The 18,978-nt window shown below is 46.3% G+C and overlaps 1 protein-coding gene across 1 annotated transcript in view; it reads right to left on the bottom strand.

The window, feature by feature from the left end:
* Positions 1-18,978, bottom strand: part of LOC308317705 (breakpoint cluster region protein-like) — a 66,889-nt gene that overhangs the window by 12,946 nt on the left and 34,965 nt on the right. Inside the window, exons 10-19 of the mRNA XM_080766942.1 lie at positions 17,685-17,806; positions 16,588-16,753; positions 15,807-15,926; positions 15,457-15,532; positions 15,251-15,355; positions 12,739-12,813; positions 11,716-11,813; positions 10,335-10,466; positions 793-852; positions 496-605 (exon numbers count right to left, since the gene is read on the bottom strand). Of these exons, the coding sequence (XP_080623068.1) occupies positions 496-605; positions 793-852; positions 10,335-10,466; positions 11,716-11,813; positions 12,739-12,813; positions 15,251-15,355; positions 15,457-15,532; positions 15,807-15,926; positions 16,588-16,753; positions 17,685-17,806 (1,064 nt within the window). The remainder of the gene's footprint in view (positions 1-495; positions 606-792; positions 853-10,334; positions 10,467-11,715; positions 11,814-12,738; positions 12,814-15,250; positions 15,356-15,456; positions 15,533-15,806; positions 15,927-16,587; positions 16,754-17,684; positions 17,807-18,978) is intronic.

The raw sequence follows: 18,978 nt of genomic DNA, 5'->3' as shown, positions 1-18,978 counted from the left end.
ACTTATGTTAACTACATTGGACATAAAAAAGGCAATAACATTGTAATACTAGCCATTAAGCTACGAATATGGAAGTGATTAAAGCGGGTCATGTTTGCATGTTTGAACAGCAGAAATAAAAATAATATAAATCAGTATTCCGATATTAACCTGAGGGGCGCATTAAGTGAAGGTGGGGGCCGCATGTGGCCCCCGGGCCGCCAGTTGCCCATGTATGGCCTAGATCAGCGGTGCCCACACTTTTTCAACTTGAGAGCTACTTTCAAGATCTACCCACCGGAATAAAATATTTTAAATGTACCTTATGTACCTAAGAATAGCGGAGCTGGCCTTACATATAAGACAGACAAATAGTTTTTTTTAATATTTCAATTACTAAATATTCTTTAGAGGTCATGTGATCTTTTAGGCACACCTGGTCTAGATATTATTCTAGCTCATGAGCATGCTCCCAGTATTACACACAGCTGGGACAAGATCAAGATGTCAACTCACTTTGTTACGGCACTGATTTTCACTCCAAACACTCCCGACTGTTTCCGCGACGGCATTCTCTTCAGGCTAAACTCTCTGCTGGTAAACTTCATAGACAGCTTCACCTCGACCTGAGGAAGCACAAAGGAGCTGATGGTAAGCAGCAGGTATAAGGTTGGATTATAGCTACCTGTGACAGTCAGGTTACAACTTAAAGAAGTATCAGAGTGCGTGGAACACACAACACAAGGACACTAGGATGGAGCAAACAGAGGGATGTATAAAATATAATGTAAGTAATGTGTATATAACACCTACCCCGTTCATGTTGATAACCATCCTCTGCCAGTCTTTGTTCTGCAGGCTCTGAGGATCCAACTGGAAGACATTACAGGAACACTGCTCAAAACAGACTCAATTCAACCTTTTTGAGATGTCGATTCTCCAAAACAATAGCAAATATTTAGCCCTTAATTGATCGGTGCCTTACGAATACAGAGGGTATTACAATAGACTGTGTATGTGCGTGGCATCAACATCATACAGTACAAGTTATGCAGGAACGCCAATTGAGTGGCAAACAACTACCCCTATAGAGCGCCGCAGTCCCCGCCCTTTCAGAAAAACGAGTGGCCCAGGAAATCAAAACCCAATGCATTCTCCCATAGGCACTTATTTATTTTATTTATTTAAAGACGGTTACGCCGCGGACAAAGCCAACTCGGATCGTGACAAATCATGACAATGAACACAATGTTTTGGGCCGATCAAATCATTAGAAAGAAGAAAAGAAAGTCAGGAGAGACAACATTTGTTTTGTTTTTCGTCTTATAAATTATTTGATCGGCCCAAAACATTGTGTTCATTGTCATGATTTGTCACGATCCGAGTTGGCTTTGTCCGCGGCGTAACCGTCTCCAGATCACTGCTGTTGCTCGCCGGTACCAAACTCAACTCATTTGGACACGTCTCTGTCATTCTTTCTCAGTAGGCATGAGAGTACTACTACTAACTCTAGTACTACTACTAACTCTCAACTCTAGTCCGTCAACCTCTACTTTCACCTTAGCTGTTGTAAGAAACTACCACTGCAAGTATCAATCTCCAGAACAAATACATTCTCCATCTAAAAAACAACAAGAATCTGAGTCCCTCTCCAAGCATAGGGCAGCCATGTGTCCTGCTCTCAGCGCTCTAGTAGGCTATGGTATGCACCATCTGCCATGGTGAATGGTGAGGCTCTTCGTAATACATTTCCATGATCCCTTCAAAGTCCTTCTGGCCCACTCAGAATAACAATGCAGGGAAGGAATCAGTAAAAAGAGGAAAGCTGTGTCAGCCTACTGACCATGATGCTTCTGGATTGTATAGTAACTTCTAGCTACCAGATGGATTGTAGGATTAAGTCCTGAGGATCCCCTCCTACAGTGTTGCCATGTTGGCTTATTTCTCGCAACATTATTGTCTTGTTTTGGCTTGTGAGATTTGTCTTATGTTTATCGCAAGATTTGGCTTGTTTTTACCTCGGTTTGTTTGGAGGTGAGTTGGCTTATTTCTTTCACGAGAGTTGGCAACACTGCCCTCCTCCTACTACCCTCATTACCGACTCGCTCACGCTGATCCCCGTGACGACTGGTTCAGCATCAGGTGACTTACAGTACCAGTGGCGTGCACAGATATACACTAGGGGGTGCTAGAGCACCACCTGCCCCTCTAAATGTCTGTGCATGCCACTGTGCCCTACAGTAACCCACCCAGGATCCTCTGTCAGGAGCATACAACTGGCCCCAAAAAATATGTGTAATATAATACGTAAGCATGACCAATAGACCAATGTGTCAGGCCAAAGTGTGTCATGAGTTTATAGAAAAAGTTGAATATAAACACATGGATACTCATAGAAGCCAAAGAAAGACACTTTCACGCATTAGAAGAACCACAACCAGTACAAATAATTCAAAAGATATAGCGTGCCAAAAGACATCCACTGTTGTCTATTGTTTCTCAGTCCTCAGCCTAGTATAGCCCCCCTAAGCCCTATCGCTCACTTAAATAGAGCGTCGCAGTCCCTCCCCCTTTCAGAACGACGAGTGGCCCAGGAAATGAAATGCAATGCATTTCTCCCATAGGATTTTATTTATGGTAAGTATTTATTTAAAGACGGTTATGCCGCGGACAAAGCCAACTCGGATCGTGACAAATCATGACAATGAACACAATATTTTGGGCCGATCAAATCATTAGAAAGAAGAAAATAAAGGCAGGAGACAACACTATTTGTTTTGTTTTTCTTCTTATAAATTATTTGATCGGCCCAAAACATTGTGTTCATTGTCATGATTTGTCACGACCCGAGTTGGCTTTGTCCGCGGCATAACCGTCTTTAAATAAATACTTAAAGAAAATCCTATGGGAGAAATGCATTGCATTTCATTTCCTGGGCCACTCGTCGTTCTGAAAGGGGGAGGGACTGCGACGCTCTATAAAGACATCCACTGTTGTCTATTGTTTCTCAGTCCTCAGCCTAGTATAGCCCCCCCTAAGCCCTATCGCTCACTTAAATAAATCGATAGTTACGTATGTAACTACGGTTCTATGAGTCCCGAATGACCGCCAGAGGCGGTGCTTTAAGCATGAATATGTCCTTCGCGCATGCGTCGTCGAGTGTTGTATACAAACAAAGTCAATTTTGACCCCGTGATGACCCGAAGTAGTCTATATCTTCCGGCAGTCTGCAGGGGATCAGTCTCTACAGAATTTTCTCGCGCGAACTCGAGGATTCTGAGTGACAGAGTGCCTCTGGCGGTCATTCGGGACTCATAGAACCGTAGTTACATACGTAACTATCGTTCTATTTCGTCCCTGCTGACCGCCAGAGGCGGTGCTTTAAGCATGAATGACTTATGCCAGCCAAGTCACGAGGGATCCTGATCACAAACCATAAGGAGTAGGCTTGGAGGACTCTCGTAAGAGGACCACGTCCAGCGGGTGGGGAGTGGCAACACTCACCCAGAGGAACAGACAACTCGCTGTGATGCCCATGAGGCAGCGGCACAGATACATTCCAGGGGTACTTCCCTCGGGGCAGCCCATGATGTGGGGACGCTCCCGTTAAGAGTGGCACCTCACGCCAAATGGTAAGGTACGATCACTCGCCCCATAAACGTGGTTGATGGCATCCACAATAGTGTGGGGCGGGCGCTGTCTGGAGAGAGCGCTACCTTTGAAAGGGCCATCGTCACAACGGAACAGCCATTCTGACCGCCGAAAGCATTCGGCAGGTCTAACAAGCGGCTCTCAGGGCCCACACTGGGCGCAATAGGTCCCGCTCGTCCATCCACTCTCCTGGTGGAGGGTAAAACTATGCTAGCCGTATAGGCTGGTTGAGGTGTGTATGTGACAGCACCCTCAGGAGGAACACTGTTCGGCCACAGAGACACTCAGGCCGTCTGAGCTTTGCTTCGAACGCAAGTCACTAACAGACAGGACGTGCCGCTCACGGCCACGCTTCGTTACAGCAATATTGACCAGCAGTATGGTGTGACCCTCCTAAATAACTCTGAGGCGCTGGTCGTATCAGAGAGGCAGTGGCAAGGCATATGCAGTGCCTCTGGCAGTGCGCATTTAAAAGGATAGTGCCCTGTGGGCGGTGGTCTGCTTAGGGCCATGTGTGTCAGGAACGATGTAGGTCGTTCCGTTCATACTGGCTATGTGGCAGGAAGCCTAAGAAGTCCAGCAGGCTGACAGCCATTTGTGGCGTTCAGGTTCTATGAAACCGTCGGACCCTTGCGTCCTGGCCCGGTGGGCTGGGTGTCTCCGTTAGGGAGAACCAGGGAGGTTAGTGAGGTCCAGGGTGAGGAGGTCCACCTCCGCTCTGCCGGGGTAGCCTCTGATTAGTGTTCACCACCACTGGATGGGGTACCGCTCCCCTCATGGAAGCTTTCGATGGGAGGGAGAGCCTACCATGTAGTCCCGCTCTCCACTCAGACAACTTGCCTATAGGCTGATCGGGCGGGGAGGCTGCCCAAGTCAGGAGGGGGTCCATAGACACCTACAGCAGCCAAGCAAACGTGGCCCTGCCCGATGACTTACGTGATACACGATCGAGGTGTTGCCCGAACGTATGAGAATGTGCTCGCCTCTCCTGTACGGCAGGAAGTGCACACAAGTCTCAATGTGATTTTTTTACTGGTTAAATAAAGGTTAAATAAAAATACGGCAGGAAGTGCTGTAGAGCGGAGCACACCACTTGCCGCTCCAGCACATTGCCGTGTTCGGCCCAGTAGACTGGCACGAACTTCATAAACCTGTTGGGTCCCATCAGCTTCAAGACATGTCGACACCCGTCTGTCTTGCGTCACAAGGAAGTATGTAGATCGGACTTCCCTTAGTGTGACTGAGGATATACAGCCTCTGTTGCGCCCTTGGGCAGGAGGACACATCACTCCTGGTCTGATAGTAGGGCTCTCGTCATGTTGCTGATAATGGCCATTTTGACCCGCCGGATATGGGGGGCTGGCGTCAGAAGGCGCTGCACAGCCCGGAAAGTCACAGTCAGGTCCCTGCGTGGGACGCCAGGGAACACGCTGGCCTCTAGTGTGGGCCGGCGGTGATACGTGAGCTCCGAGGGCAGTCAAGATGATTTCATCAATGTTGGAGCTCGGCCCTTTGGGAGGCGTGATGTGTCGTAGGCCTACAAGCTGCAGCCTGGTCTTCCCCACCTGGATGGTTCGCTCCGGCGCTTCTCGCCCCGGCTGAACCACCTAGTGCTCCTGGCTCCTCAGGGAGACTACGGAGAGTTGGCCTAGTCTCATCAGTCAAGCTTGACTGTGGAAACCCGGCTTGGCGACGGGCTAGAGATACGATGGGCATCAGCCGTCCGTGCTCTGAGGACATGACGCCAATGCCTCCAGTGATACACCCAAGGTGGCTGAGCCAGTATTAACGTTGCCACTATTAGGTGTGAAAAGGAGGCCCCAGTGAGCAGGTTGCCTGTGCTCCTGTACTGGGGTCGAGGTCACCTAGCGTTCCGCCGCCGGGCCTCGTTGGAGAACACAATGAGGGATGCAGTGACAGGCTTGGTGGCTGGCATGTAACCCAGGCCAGCCCTTATCGCCTTGTGCGTTCCAATCTATTAAAGTGTCAAGTCGTAACGGGTTGTCTCAGGACACTTTTTTCAATCAGGGCAGGGCTGCCAGGATTTCGCCATCGGTATAGAGATGGGAGAAAGCCCTGATCGTCCGCCCGGCAGGCCTGTAGCTGACTCAGGTACAGGCGTGGGGGACGGCGAAGACGGCAAAGCCGCGTCTGCAGTAGGCGCTTGGAGGAGCCGACTGCCTGCTTTAGTATGCGTTCCACGGCTATGCGCATGAGCTGAGAAGTGGGAGGCTGGCTCTGATGCCTGGGAGGCACTGCCTTCTGCATCTTCCTCATAGTCATGGAAGTGCATAGCTTAAGCTGTCGGGGAGAGCACATCAACCTCGAGTCAGCTGTGGCATCAGAGAGGGAGGCGCTTCGGCACCCTCCGAGGTGCCTAGGTGTCATCCGAAGTGAGCATGGACCTCATGTGGGCCAACTCCGCAGATAGCTGAGCCCTCTCGGATCTGCTGTAGCCAGCGGTCAGACCTTTTCCTCCTGGCACACGGGGCAGGACCAAGGTTGGCTCACGGCTGAAGGAGAGCTTCATACGAGGTACAAAAGTGGGAGCTCTCCATTGTGGTGGCACCGGTTACTCTGGACCGGCCGGTGCGCACAAGTCCCAACTAGCCCAGGGCGCGGACGCTGCTGGTTGCTAGGTGTTGGCCGTATGCTGGGGGGAGGAGGCGCGTACGCTGCCTGTACCAGCAGAGGCTTTCGAGGTACAAAAGTGGGAACTTTCCGTTGTGGTGGCACCGGTTCCTTTGGGCCGGCCGGTGCACACCAGTCCCAACTAGCCCAGGGCGCGGACGCTACTGGTTGCTAGGGGTGGGGCCGTATGCTGTAGGAAGGGAGCGCGGACGCTGCCTGTACCAGCAGAGGCTTTAACTTAGATCGGCATCTAATGACTTAATCGAAAAACTGAATGCTGCTATACCTGCCGCAGCATGCATTTACGTTTTATGCAAATGCTCATTGTAGCACTTTGAGATTCAACCAGATGTAAAGTGCATCATAGAAACAGCACACAGATGTTGCTGTTAGATAGACTGTGCGACCTGCATGGTCGCGGTGGGGGAGGGGAGCTCGTACGCTACCTGTACCCCCGGCGGAGGCTTACTTATACATTATGATAATAAAGTAGCCTCCAGTCAAGGTTTGGACGCTGCTATGTAGCAGCTGTAGTGTTTCCTATGCGAACGCTTATCCCAGCACTATGACATTTATCCAAACTCCAAGTGCATTATTATTAGTGTGGTTAAAGGGCAACCAGACTATTGTAATTTATGTTTGCTAGTCCAGAGCGAAACAAAAGACACTTCCAATACACTAGTCAAGTGTGCACTACTACGCATTCATGCTGGGAGGAGGGAGCACTAACGCTGCCTACCCCAGCCAGAAGTTTGGTTAAATAAACCGACACAAGCTAGTTTTGGAGAAAAGGCTACAACCGATAGCTCCACCAATAGGGGCCACCTGCCGAAGGAAGGGAGCGCGTACGCTGCCTGTATCAGCTGCAGCTAAGAACAGAACAAGCTATACACCGATAGCTGTTAATAAATGCTTGAGCTAACAAACATTAGTAGTAAGTAACATCAAGCTGGCCGTATGCTGGAGGAGCGGAGCGCATACGCTGCCTGCCCTGTACCAGCTGGGCCAACAAACAGTAAAGCAAGCTATACACAGATAGCTTTTTTTTTATCTTAGATAGTATAATAAGCGCTTGGGCTACAACTACAGGTAGCAGCGCCAGTTAGAGATCTATGCTGGAGACCAGCTGGGCTACTAAAAACAAGACAAGCTATAGCCTGTTCATAAACAGCTTTAACTTTAAACTACTGGTAGCTGCTGTGAGCTACGCTGGCAGCAGTGCCAGATACCCTGTGCTGGGGACCAGCTGGGTTAATGGGACCTACAGGTGGACAAACCAAGTTGCACCCACTGTATATGCAAAAACTGTTAATGGAGCTTTGAGCTCCAGACATAATAATAATAAACTTTATTTATATAGCACATTTTCATACATAAATGTAACTCAAAGTGCTTCACATTAAAATAAAATAATATAAAATCATACTGTATAATAATACATACTGGTAGCAGCTTCAGCTAGGCCCACTGCTGGGGGCCAGCTGGGTTAACAACCAGACAGGCTATGTACACCAATAGCTATTTAGCTACAGACTATACTGGTAGCAACATCAATACCCTGGGAGGACGCAGGTAGCTGCTCCTGTACCGGGCTAATAATAACAACAAGAATACAAGCTATTCGCAAAAGCGGTTAAGCTTGAATGCTGCCAATATTGGTATATGGCTTTGGCCAGCGGGGCTTGTCAAACAGAAAATGCCGGTTAGCCTTAACTAACTTAAGTCATAAGTTATATGTCGACTGCTGAGAGTATGTAGCGACAATGCTTGCCATCAGCAGGGGCTAACCAAAGCTTGACAGTAGCGTGTTTATCAAACGAAGGTAATATTATGACAGTGTTCTTATCCTTCGGCAAGTCTTATAGTCGCTTATAATAAGCGCTAGCGTTCACAGTTGAACAAAACATGCAGAGCAGGGAGGCGGCGCGAACGCAGCCTCTACTCACAAGAGTTTATGCCATGATACAATAATCATATAATTTGAACGTCTGTTAGCGTTCACAGTCGAAAAAAACTTTTATGCAGAGCAGGGAGGCGGCGCGAACGCAGCCTCTACTCACAAGAGTTTATGCCATGATAAAAATATATATCATATCATTTGGACGTCTGTTTAGCGGGGATAGCACCACTTTAAACGATAACGTACCTTTCGTCCGACGGGGGTTAGCCTTCCTTACCGGCGAGAGAGATTGGACGCTCCTGCGTCCACGTGAATCCGCGAAATAAACTCCATTCATCGAGGAGATAGAAAACCATAGTCGCAGTTCCTGGAGGGCGAACAAACGCTACTCCGACAGGCAGTCACGCCGTCACAGAACTACCGGCGACCAGGTACAGGCACCGTAGCTGCATATTGTATTGCATAGCAATACCTCGCAGCCCAGTGCAAATTTCTCACCACGACGCGCGAGAAAAATTAGAGACTGATCCCCTGCAGACTGCCGGAAGATATAGACTACTTCGGGTCATCACGGGGTCAAAATTGACTTTGTTTGTATACAACACTCGACGACGCATGCGCGAAGGACATATTCATGCTTAAAGCACCGCCTCTGGCGGTCAGCAGGGACGAAATAGAACTATTGTTTCTCAGTCCGCAGCCTAGTATAGCCCCCCCCTAAGCCCTATCGCTCACTTAAATAAATCTATTGTTTCTCAGTCCGCAGCCTAGTATAGCCCCCCCCTAAGCCCTATCGCTCACTTAAATAAATCTATTGTTTCTCAGTCCTCAGCCTAGTATAGCCCCCCCCCCTAAGCCCTATCGCTCACTTAAATAAATCCCTTCAAGATCACAATACCGTATCAATAAAGCCTAAACAGAGGAGAACATGGCACAAAAGGAAGCAAGCAGGTGATTTGCTTTTGAAACAATTTGTGCAGTCTTTGACCAGGGGAGATATAGCAATGACCCAAATGTAATCATCCCTTTATTGGATGATCAAATGAGGGTCTCTCTCTCTCTCTCTCTCTCTCTCTCTCTCTCTCTCTCTCTCTCTCCCTCTCTCTCTCGTACTCTCAATTTGGAGTTGTGCCAGGGACTACATTTGGTAAGCGTGTGTCTCTCCTCTCTCCACCACTAATCCTCTGTCGCAACAGCCAATAAGCAGACAGGGCTGAAGTGAGTGACCTCCCGGGGTGGTGACCCCATAGCTCATTTTCAGAAAGTGTTGGCGAAGTCAACAGTGTCCACTTGACAGAGCGATGGTTATAAGGCTGAGAGAAGTCCATTCATTATATATGCTATAGCATCTATAGCGCATTGTAATGGGGATAGACTCCATCTCCCAGGGGTCTATAGCGCATTGTAATGGGGATAGACTCCTTCTCCCAGGGGTCTATAGCACATTGTAATGGGGATAGACTCCATCTCCCAGGGGTCTATAGCACATTGTAATGGGGATAGACTACATCTCCCAGGGGTCTATAGCACATTGTAATGGGGATAGACTCCATCTCCCAGGGGTCTATAGTGCATTGTAATGGGGATAGACTCCATCTCCCAGGGGTCTATAGCACATTGTAATGGGGATAGACTCCATCTCCCAGGGGTCTATAGCGCATTGTAATGGGGATAGACTCCATCTCCCAGGGGTCTATAGCACATTGTAATGGGGATAGACTCCATCTCCCAGGGGTCTATAGCACATTGTAATGGGGATAGACTCCATCTCCCAGGGGTCTATAGCACATTGTAATGGGGATAGACTCCATCTCCCAGGGGTCTAGCGCACAGACTCCCGCGTGTTACCGGCTGAGACCGACTATAAGCCACTCCTAACCTACTTCTTCTTCTTCTTACTACACATCCCAATTTATTTTTTTATGGTTAATGAAATCCTGTTCCATGTAATCCATTAACTTTCAGCCCTAGCAATATTGTTTTTCCATAGCATGTTAATGAAGCCATTTACATTCGAAGCCATATGTGCAACCACACTAGAGTACTAGTAGGGGCAAAAGTGGCGCTGTTGTGCCAGAAACAGAGAGAGAGAGAGAGAGAGAGAGAGAGAGAGAGAGAGAGAGGCGAGTTGCACCACTCAGTTCACACGGGTGTGATTTCTTTTAACCAATACCTTTATCTGTCCCTTGGCCATGATCCGGTCTGTGTTCTCTCCGTCGTCTTTGCTCTGCTTGCTCTTGCTGTAGCACTTCTCGTAACACAGCAGCCGCAAAGTCTGAGAGCCCTCCAACTCGATCTCGAACTCCTGTACGGAGACAGATATGGTAGAAGGCATGTCACGTAAAAATAGAGTACCGTACAGACATTTCTCAACACATTTCTTTTGTTATATTGTGCAGCACTCCTATGCCCACCAGCTTTGTCCCTCCCTCCCTGTCTGTCTGTCTGTCTGTTTAGGGTATCAACAGGGGGCGCTGTTGCACCACTCACTTCAGACAGGTCTGATTTTTCCTAGTATAATGACAGGCCCACAAATATGCAGGCAAAAGGCTTATGAAACGTGAATGCCCCTCTTCCAACACAACCCTGCTTCACATGAATCTTTGAGAATCATTGAGAATCATGAGGCTTTATCTTCTCCAGAAACTGAGAAGTTTTAATGCTAGTAAACACACCCTGACCATGGTCTATAATAGATCACTCACTGAGAGTGTTCTCACTTTTAACATTGTGTCCTGGTTTGGGAATCTCTCAGTTAGAGATAAAAACAAGCTCACCCAGGTAGTCAACCAGGCAAGTAAGATCATTGGAGACAAACAATTGCAACTTCAGGACATATACAACCGCTCCATAACCAAAAAAGCAATTCAGATTTACAGTGATTCTACCCACCCTCTTCGCTCTGAATTTGACTTGTTGCCATCGGGCAGGAGGCTTAGGGCAAAACTAGCTAAAAAGAAGGGTTACAAAACTTTGTTTGTGCCAATACTGCTGTGGACATTTTAAACAAGAAAATGTTTAGATAGTTCACCTAACCTCCACTGTTCATGATCACTGTTGTTGTGTCTGCATGTGAATGCATGTTATATAGTATTTTAACCTGTGTATTTTAAGTAATGTTTTATTGTTGTAACTGACTGCCGGTGTGCCAAAGACACATTTCCATTTTATGTAAATTGAATGGACAATAAAGTTTTCTTTATCTTTATCTTTTACGAATACAGTCGCAAACATTCAAACCTCACGTCTGTTGGCCACTGAGTCAATAATTCCACTAGGAGAGGGGTTTCCGTGTTCTAGATGTTTAGCCCATTTTGGTATTATGTTATGCTTTAGATATTGAAAAATAGCAGATCTACAAGCCCATAGCGTGCCACGGTGGCGCGCTATGAGCTTGTGGGTCTGCCATTTTTGAAAAATCAAAGAACGACTGACATAGAAACATAGCTTTTTCAGAAAACTGTCAGGATGTAGAAGACATTTTTAGAATCTGATCTCAGGTCAAAATGGGTTAGAGAGGGTCGGCCGTTCCGTCACCACTTTCACACTCTCACCTCGTTCCAGTTGGGTTCCGTCGAGTCTCTGTAAACGCGCGTCTTCGCTTTGTTCACAAAGTAACCAAAGGAATCCATCTCCAGAGTGCAGTACAGGTCTGATGGGAACAATATTATGGTTATGATGAGTAGTTGGAATGAACACAGCTGAGTCTGAATCCAGATCAATAACTGCTGCAACCCCATACCACTGGTCTGCAAAACAGGATGGTTTCAACTGGTTTCAACTGGTTTCACTCTATGGGTTTCAACTGTCCTCTGGAATCTTCATCACCCCTTGCTCTATCAGGACCGTGCAATGGAGGCAATATTGACATTTCCCACATACCGCGAGTAGACGACTAGGAAATGCTGAAGTGAAGTTACTGCTGCCCCAAGCGAAAACATCGTGAAACTTACGGTCAAACTTAAGTTGGCCGGGTTAAGACTGAGGTTAGGTTTCTGGTCAAGGTCTGAGGTACAAGGCTGGTGTTGATAAGGGATGATGACGGAGATAAAAATCATCCGACAACATCTGAAGCCGCCATTCTCACTCATGTCCTGTATCACCTCTACTCTATCTGTATCTCACCACCCATAGCTTTCTTCTTGTTTTAAATGCAAAGTGTAGAGTGGACCGCTTATTCACGCTCTTTTTGTTTTTTTTGTGGTAACAACAACAACGTTAACGCAAGCCGGGGACCATAAGCTGGCATTGATGTTAGAACCACCGAAAGACCCATTTTGCCACGGTCGGTCAGCCTCACTCTGCCTAATCCCTCTTGTTCCCTCGCAGCTGCCCTCCGAGATGACAGCCGCGGGGCACAGAGTACAGTTAGATAGGATTGGATTGGCACGGGAGGGGGCTGGGGGGAGGAGGGGGTTGGTTTGGGGGGGGATCTGGGCTCCTAACCACCCCACCAACCCACTCATGTACTCACAACTTCAAGACATTTTGGTTACGTCAATACAGTCCGAAAACATGAAAAGTAAAGACAACTGGTAAAAAACAAAAAAAAAAATCAAATGAAAACAGAGACTTACTTAAGCTCTGTTTGAAGCCCGATGCAGAGTGAACGATGACATTCAGAAAGCCGTAGAGACCGGAGGATTCATCGTCTGAGGGTTTAAGACGTTACGTCATATGGAGATCAGACAGGAACACCAGAAACTAAGCAGAGCACGCATGCTATACAATAATAACCACCAAGTTATAGATATATATGCATATATATTTTGATCCCTCCATTTCTCAGGCCAATATCGTCTTTTCCTAACAGTAGAATATGATAGATGTCAACTTACAGTGTTGATTTCGTCGACTAAAACTAAGACGAAAAATGTTCGTCGACTACCTTTTTTTCACTGACGAAAACTAAATGGAAACTAAATTAAAACTAAGCTATGAGGACTAAAATTAAGACAAAATATACTGACAATTTCGTCAACAAATTAAAAACTAGACTAAAATGTTAGGAAGGGTCTAGTGGACAAGAGATCCAGTACATTTTACACTTGGTTGCATGTTGAAAATAGCCAATCTACAGGCTCACAACGCGCCGCATTCCGACACGTTGTGAGCTTGTAGATCGGCTATTTTCAGCAAGTGTAAAATCAGTCCTTACGACGCATCAAGGCGCGCCAACATACATTTTGTTCGATCAATCAACTGTAGATATAATTGACTAAAACTAGACCAACACTAAAGCATTCCAGGTGACTAAAATGTGACTGAAACTAAATGAATCTCTATTCAAGAGACTATGGGCCTGATTCATTAAAAAGAAATACGCCACCGTTACACTGTGGCGGAAACAGATATCGTATTTATCCGTCCGATCAAGCTACGTTGAGATGACGTGTTATTCAGAGAGCGGTGTGTACCACAGGTGCGCTGGCGTATCGCAGGTGTATGTCATACTGAATGCAGTGGGTGCAAAGTGATCGGAAAAGCACCCGACAACCTCATTTGCATTGATCCACGCCCCATATCGCACCATAAAAGGCTTCAAGCATGACTCAGCAGACAGCAGTTTGGTATGTCAAAAAAAGAAAAAAGGCTTTGCAGCCGCAGACTATGCGGCTTCACAGCCGCGGTCAATGCATGAATATAGCCCGCACTCTATTAATATGTCCACAACGGTGCGTGCTCCGCTGCTGAAGCAATATAATTATAATTTATTTAATTAAGTTCGGGACCAAGGCGGGTGCTGCACTCACACCTTTGCAGTCAGAGGTAAAACATAGGCTATCCGATATTTAAAATATCGGATATATGTCAATGCAAAAGTCGTCTTTTGAGAGAGAGAGAGAGAGAGAGAGAGGGAGAGAGGGAGGGGGGCATGGCTTGCGCGATAAAGAACAGTAGCCTATACAAGCCTATACATTCATAAGTGAATATTTGGCATCCTCTTGTCTGAAGAATTTAAGAAATTATAATCCAGTGAGTTAAACTATTCTGTGTGTGGCATCCATGCATGTGATCAATATCAATACATGATTATAAAGTCTGTCCTTCATATTTGCAAGCACGGGAGCAGCGCATGTCGGACCATCGCTTTTTCGCATCTCAGCGAATGTGCCAATGTGGAGCTGCGGAGCGGACCGTTGCCCCGTCGGCTAGAATGCTGTTGGAAAAAAGGCCGCCTCCCAGGCTAATGTGGTCTTCTATTTTTTATACAGGGCTATATATCCCATTCATTTTCCAATGTGAATCGGATCGGCAGCACGCTGCTGTCTGCCCCCCCCACCCCCCCCCCCCCCACACACACACACACACACACACACACACACACACACACACACACACACACACACCGACCGACAGTCAACTGACTCAAGGAGCTCCGTATACAAAACAATTTCAATAGGCCTGCCGCCTACTGCAGGCATTACTACACTAAACAATGTTGGATTCGTAGTGCAGAATGCAGATAAGCCTATGTTCTTATTATAATTGTGAGTTTGTTTTTTAACATGCGCGAGAGCCGATCTACAAGCTCACAACGCGTTGCACTGCGAGTAGAAAGCTGTCAAGTGCAATCGCGCATGCTATAGTAATATCCTAATGAATAAATAAAAAGGTGTCGGGCTTGCAGGGGCAGTTTCTGTATGGGAAATGCATGCATTTAGGCATACAAGTGCACTCAGCTTTTATTATATAGGCTATCATTTATTTTGTGCTGATCGACCAATATGTCATGGGGACACATGCCTACATATTTTATCTGAGATTTGGGAACAATTTATTGATTCAGCATGAAGACTAAAGCCTTCTGAATAAATCTCACGTGTATGCTTCCGCTGCTCCGCAAATGTCTCCCGTCTCCGCCACCTAAAGACGTCCCGTGGGAATTGACGGAGTTTCCGACCAACGTACGTGAGCGTCAAGTTCACGGCCATTTCCATGAATTCCAAATTAATGTGGGAAATCCACGTAAATGCCTTTCCGCTAGCTTCACGTCATGTTATCACCGTAAACGCCGTTGTGAATCAGGCCCTATATGAGTAAAACTAAAATCTAAATTTGCTGCCAAACACAACACTGATGTCTTACCTTCCTTACTCATGGTCATTGGGATGGTGTGGACCGTCTGGAGCTTGATACAGGAGTTGGTGAGCATCTGCAGCTCCACAGAGGTCAGCGAGAAGCTTTTGAAGCCTGGAAGACAAGCAGCAAGGTCAATGGATGTTCCGCCAGAGCGGAACCCAAAGGCAAAGTGTTCTCGTAATGTTTGGCGACGTGTTGCGGAGAAAACTCACACTTCTTTTGCTGCTCTCGAATGATCTCCCTCCACTCGGCACGCTCATAGTCAGAGGAGATCAGGAACGTGAAACTCTTACAAAATAAAATAAAGAACAGTGGAGAGTCAGTAGATGTTTTTTAGAGCAGTGGTTCCCAAACCTTTTCATGTCAAGGACCGCACAAATTGACCCCTTGAGGGAGTTCCAGGGGGTCCCCCATCTAAATGATAGTTTGCAACCAAGTGGACCCTTATGGGTCTGTAAGTCAGAGAGTGTACAAATGGGGGGTCCGTGGGCTAATTAGTGTCAATTTGGGACAAAGTTTGGGAGCCCTTGTCCTAGACAGACAGTATAGAGCAGTGGCTCACCTTGCCGTTCCGGTTGGCCACTCTGAAGGCCATGTTGGGGGACATGAGCAGCAACAGAGACTCCTGTTCAGACAGCTTCTTCCTCAGACGCTCCATCACCTTGGCTCCTTTGGTGGTTCTCTGCAGACACGCCATGACCAACACAATGAATGTTTAAAAAGCAGGTGGCTTCTGCACATCCAGTTCCGGACTAAAGGTAGATGCATGAATGTATCAGATACAGGTGATGGTATTCCTGCTGGGCATTGCTGCCTGACGCACCTCCTCCAGTGCCTTTGTTTTGTTTTATTTAAAACACCATTAGTTAAGGCACACAACGTTTCGGCCGTGAGCGGCCTTCAGAGCCTGTGTGCGGACAACACAATGAATGTGACAAATTATACTGTGTAGTGTCATGCTACGTGTATGCTATATTATATGCACTTTGCGATTATGCTAATTGTACTGTATTCAGTGTATTGTACATTGGTGTAAAACTGTATTAGTCTATGTGAGTGTGATGCTGTTTATTTCTTTAAACATTATGACAAACTTACATTGCTTTGTTCATAAAACACAATACTGATGTATTTGACGTAATGTCGCAACTGAAATGTGTTTTTCTCAAGTGACACGCCAAAGCATAACTTTGGCATTAGAGTATCCTCTTCGTCCAAGGATTTGTATCATTAATCTTCACAGCGCAGCACAGCACAGCACAGCACAGCACAGCACAGCACAGCATATAGAGTATCCAAGACCAGTCAGTCCTACAGCCATTCTACACTCTGTCCATCCTCACCTTCTCTCTCTGGATGTCGTTCTTGATCTGGGAGATCTTGATCTTCAAGGCTTCTATGTCCTCGTCCTGCACCAGAGGGATCGGTGAGCTCTCCGAGTCCTCGATGGTCTGGAAGGTCAGGTCGGACAGAGGGATGTACCACTTGCAGTCATACTGCTGTCCTTTCCTGTTCACATGCAGAGAGGACAGGTTGTCACCCTTTCATAGGCCATTTCAACGTGGTTTTCAAACATAGCACATGCATAAACTTTCCTTAATGATTAACGGTATATCTGGTTTCAGTATTTATTTATGATGTATTTTCTCTATTATTAGGGTTATTGTTAGCGGTCAATTTGTATTTGGGGTGGGGAGGAGAGCGGGACGGGGCGGGGGTCACGAGACATGGCCAAAGCATTTTCGGGGGTCCCCAGCCAAAGAACGTTGAGAACAGCATGGACTCCCTCACTCTGCAGCCTGTTTCAGAATGTTTTAAACCAGTGGTTCCCAAACCTTTTCATGTCAAGGACGCCCAAATTAACACTCATTATTAGCCTGCGGACCCCCCATTAGATAATATACGCCAAGGACCCCCATAAGAGAAGATCCCCACGGTCTTTGCCCCATCTCTCTCCCCATTTTACTTTCACCCTATCAATAAAGGCTAAGCTAAAAAAAAAACCTTAAAAGGACCACTGACTAATAAAACATTATACTTGCCCTCTGCAACTAAAATAAAATAATAAAACCACCGTAAATATTTTATTTCTTTCATAAATAAAGAATCTTGCGAAAGGAGCAGTTCCTATTGAGTGAAAACTCAATAGGAACTGCTCCTGTCGCAAGTTGATGATGTCATATGTCCATGTGTGGTCAGCCCTATGGAATGTATGGAATGCATATGCTAACATTAAACAACTTAGTACTTCCTAAGGATAATATGAGCATCAAAGCAATATTTTAAATACTTTTTATTAGCACATAACATTCCATATAATTATTCCATAGGGCTGGACCACACATGGACACATGACATCATCAAATATTTAAAGGTGTTTTTATTTTTACATTTCATGTTGTGTATCAGACCCCTAGACTGGTGCATAACAGGTACTCACCCCGCCTGCTGTTTCTTCAGCTTGGCGCAGAGCAGCAGGTCAGTGAAGAGGAAGACGTGACGGAGCTTCCTGGAGCCCTCCACCAACTCCACCATGAAGCAGTCGCGCAGCAGCTGGCGGTTCTGGTAGCAGTGAAGCAGTGTTGTTTTTGGGCAGCAAAATTGGATTTTAATGTTTAGTCATAGTCTCTTCCAATAGTTTTCATTTAGTTTCAGTCACATTTCAGACAGTCACCTGGAATGTTTTAGTGTTAGTTTAGTTTTAGTCGACTAAATGTCAAGAGATTTTAGCCGACAAAATCTACGGTTGATTTGGTCGACTAAAATGTATTTTGGCGGGCCTTGATGCCGTCGTAATGACTGTTTTATTTTTACACTCATCATAGCTTAGTTTTCATTTAGTTTTCGTCAGTGAAAAAAGGTAGTCGACGAACATCTTTCGTCTTAGTTTTAGTCGAACACTGGCAGGAATAAACGCAGTGAATCATGACCACGACCACAAAGTGTGCCAATTGCCTGTTACAGAGTAGTCAATGCAGAGTGCATTGATCCTGTTACAGAGTAGTCAATGCAGAGTGCATTGATCCTGTTACAGAGTAGTCAATGCAGAGTGCATTGTTACAGAGTAGTCAATGCAGAGTGCATTGTTACAGAGTAGTCAATGCAGAGTGCATTGATCCTGTTACAGAGTAGTCAATGCAGAGTGCATTGATCCTGTTACAGAGTAGTCAATGCAGAGTGCATTGATCCTGTTACAGAGTAGTCAATGCAGAGTGCATTGCTGGACTTTGGTCGACGTCGATGCTTCACAAATCAGTTTACATTCTTTGTAAAAAGACTCACTTCGAATAGTGGGCTCTGATTGGTCACGAAATATAATTCAAACTGAGTAGTGCCAGACCATATCTGCCTATATAGGGTTCATCTGGTTTCCAGGCTAATACCATATTGAGGGAGGCGGTCCCGTCCATATGTCAATCAAAGTACCACAAAAGTGGGGAATAGTTTGAGTTATGTCTGATATCCCATCACAAGCCAATGGGAGCTTTAAGAGTGCACTCACCCACCATATCCTTAATAATGACAATAAAGGCAAGTAAAAGGCCTTCTGTCTTATATTTATAACATTATTTCTAATTTAAGGACCACCTCTCTCAATACAACCAAATCAGGCTGGGAAGGGGAACTAGGTGAAATCATAACGGATGAGACGTGGAGTAACGCCCTCACTCAGGTAAATAGTAGTACCTCATGTGCCAGGCTAAACCTAATCCAACATAAAGTTCTGCACCGCT

This window comes from Protomyctophum bolini, assembly GCF_963924005.1.
Source record: "Protomyctophum bolini genome assembly, chromosome: 6".
In the NCBI taxonomy this organism is placed as follows: domain Eukaryota; kingdom Metazoa; phylum Chordata; class Actinopteri; order Myctophiformes; family Myctophidae; genus Protomyctophum; species Protomyctophum bolini.
The sequence above is the reverse complement of the archived record's forward strand: the minus strand, read 5'-3'. Positions and strand labels throughout refer to the sequence as shown.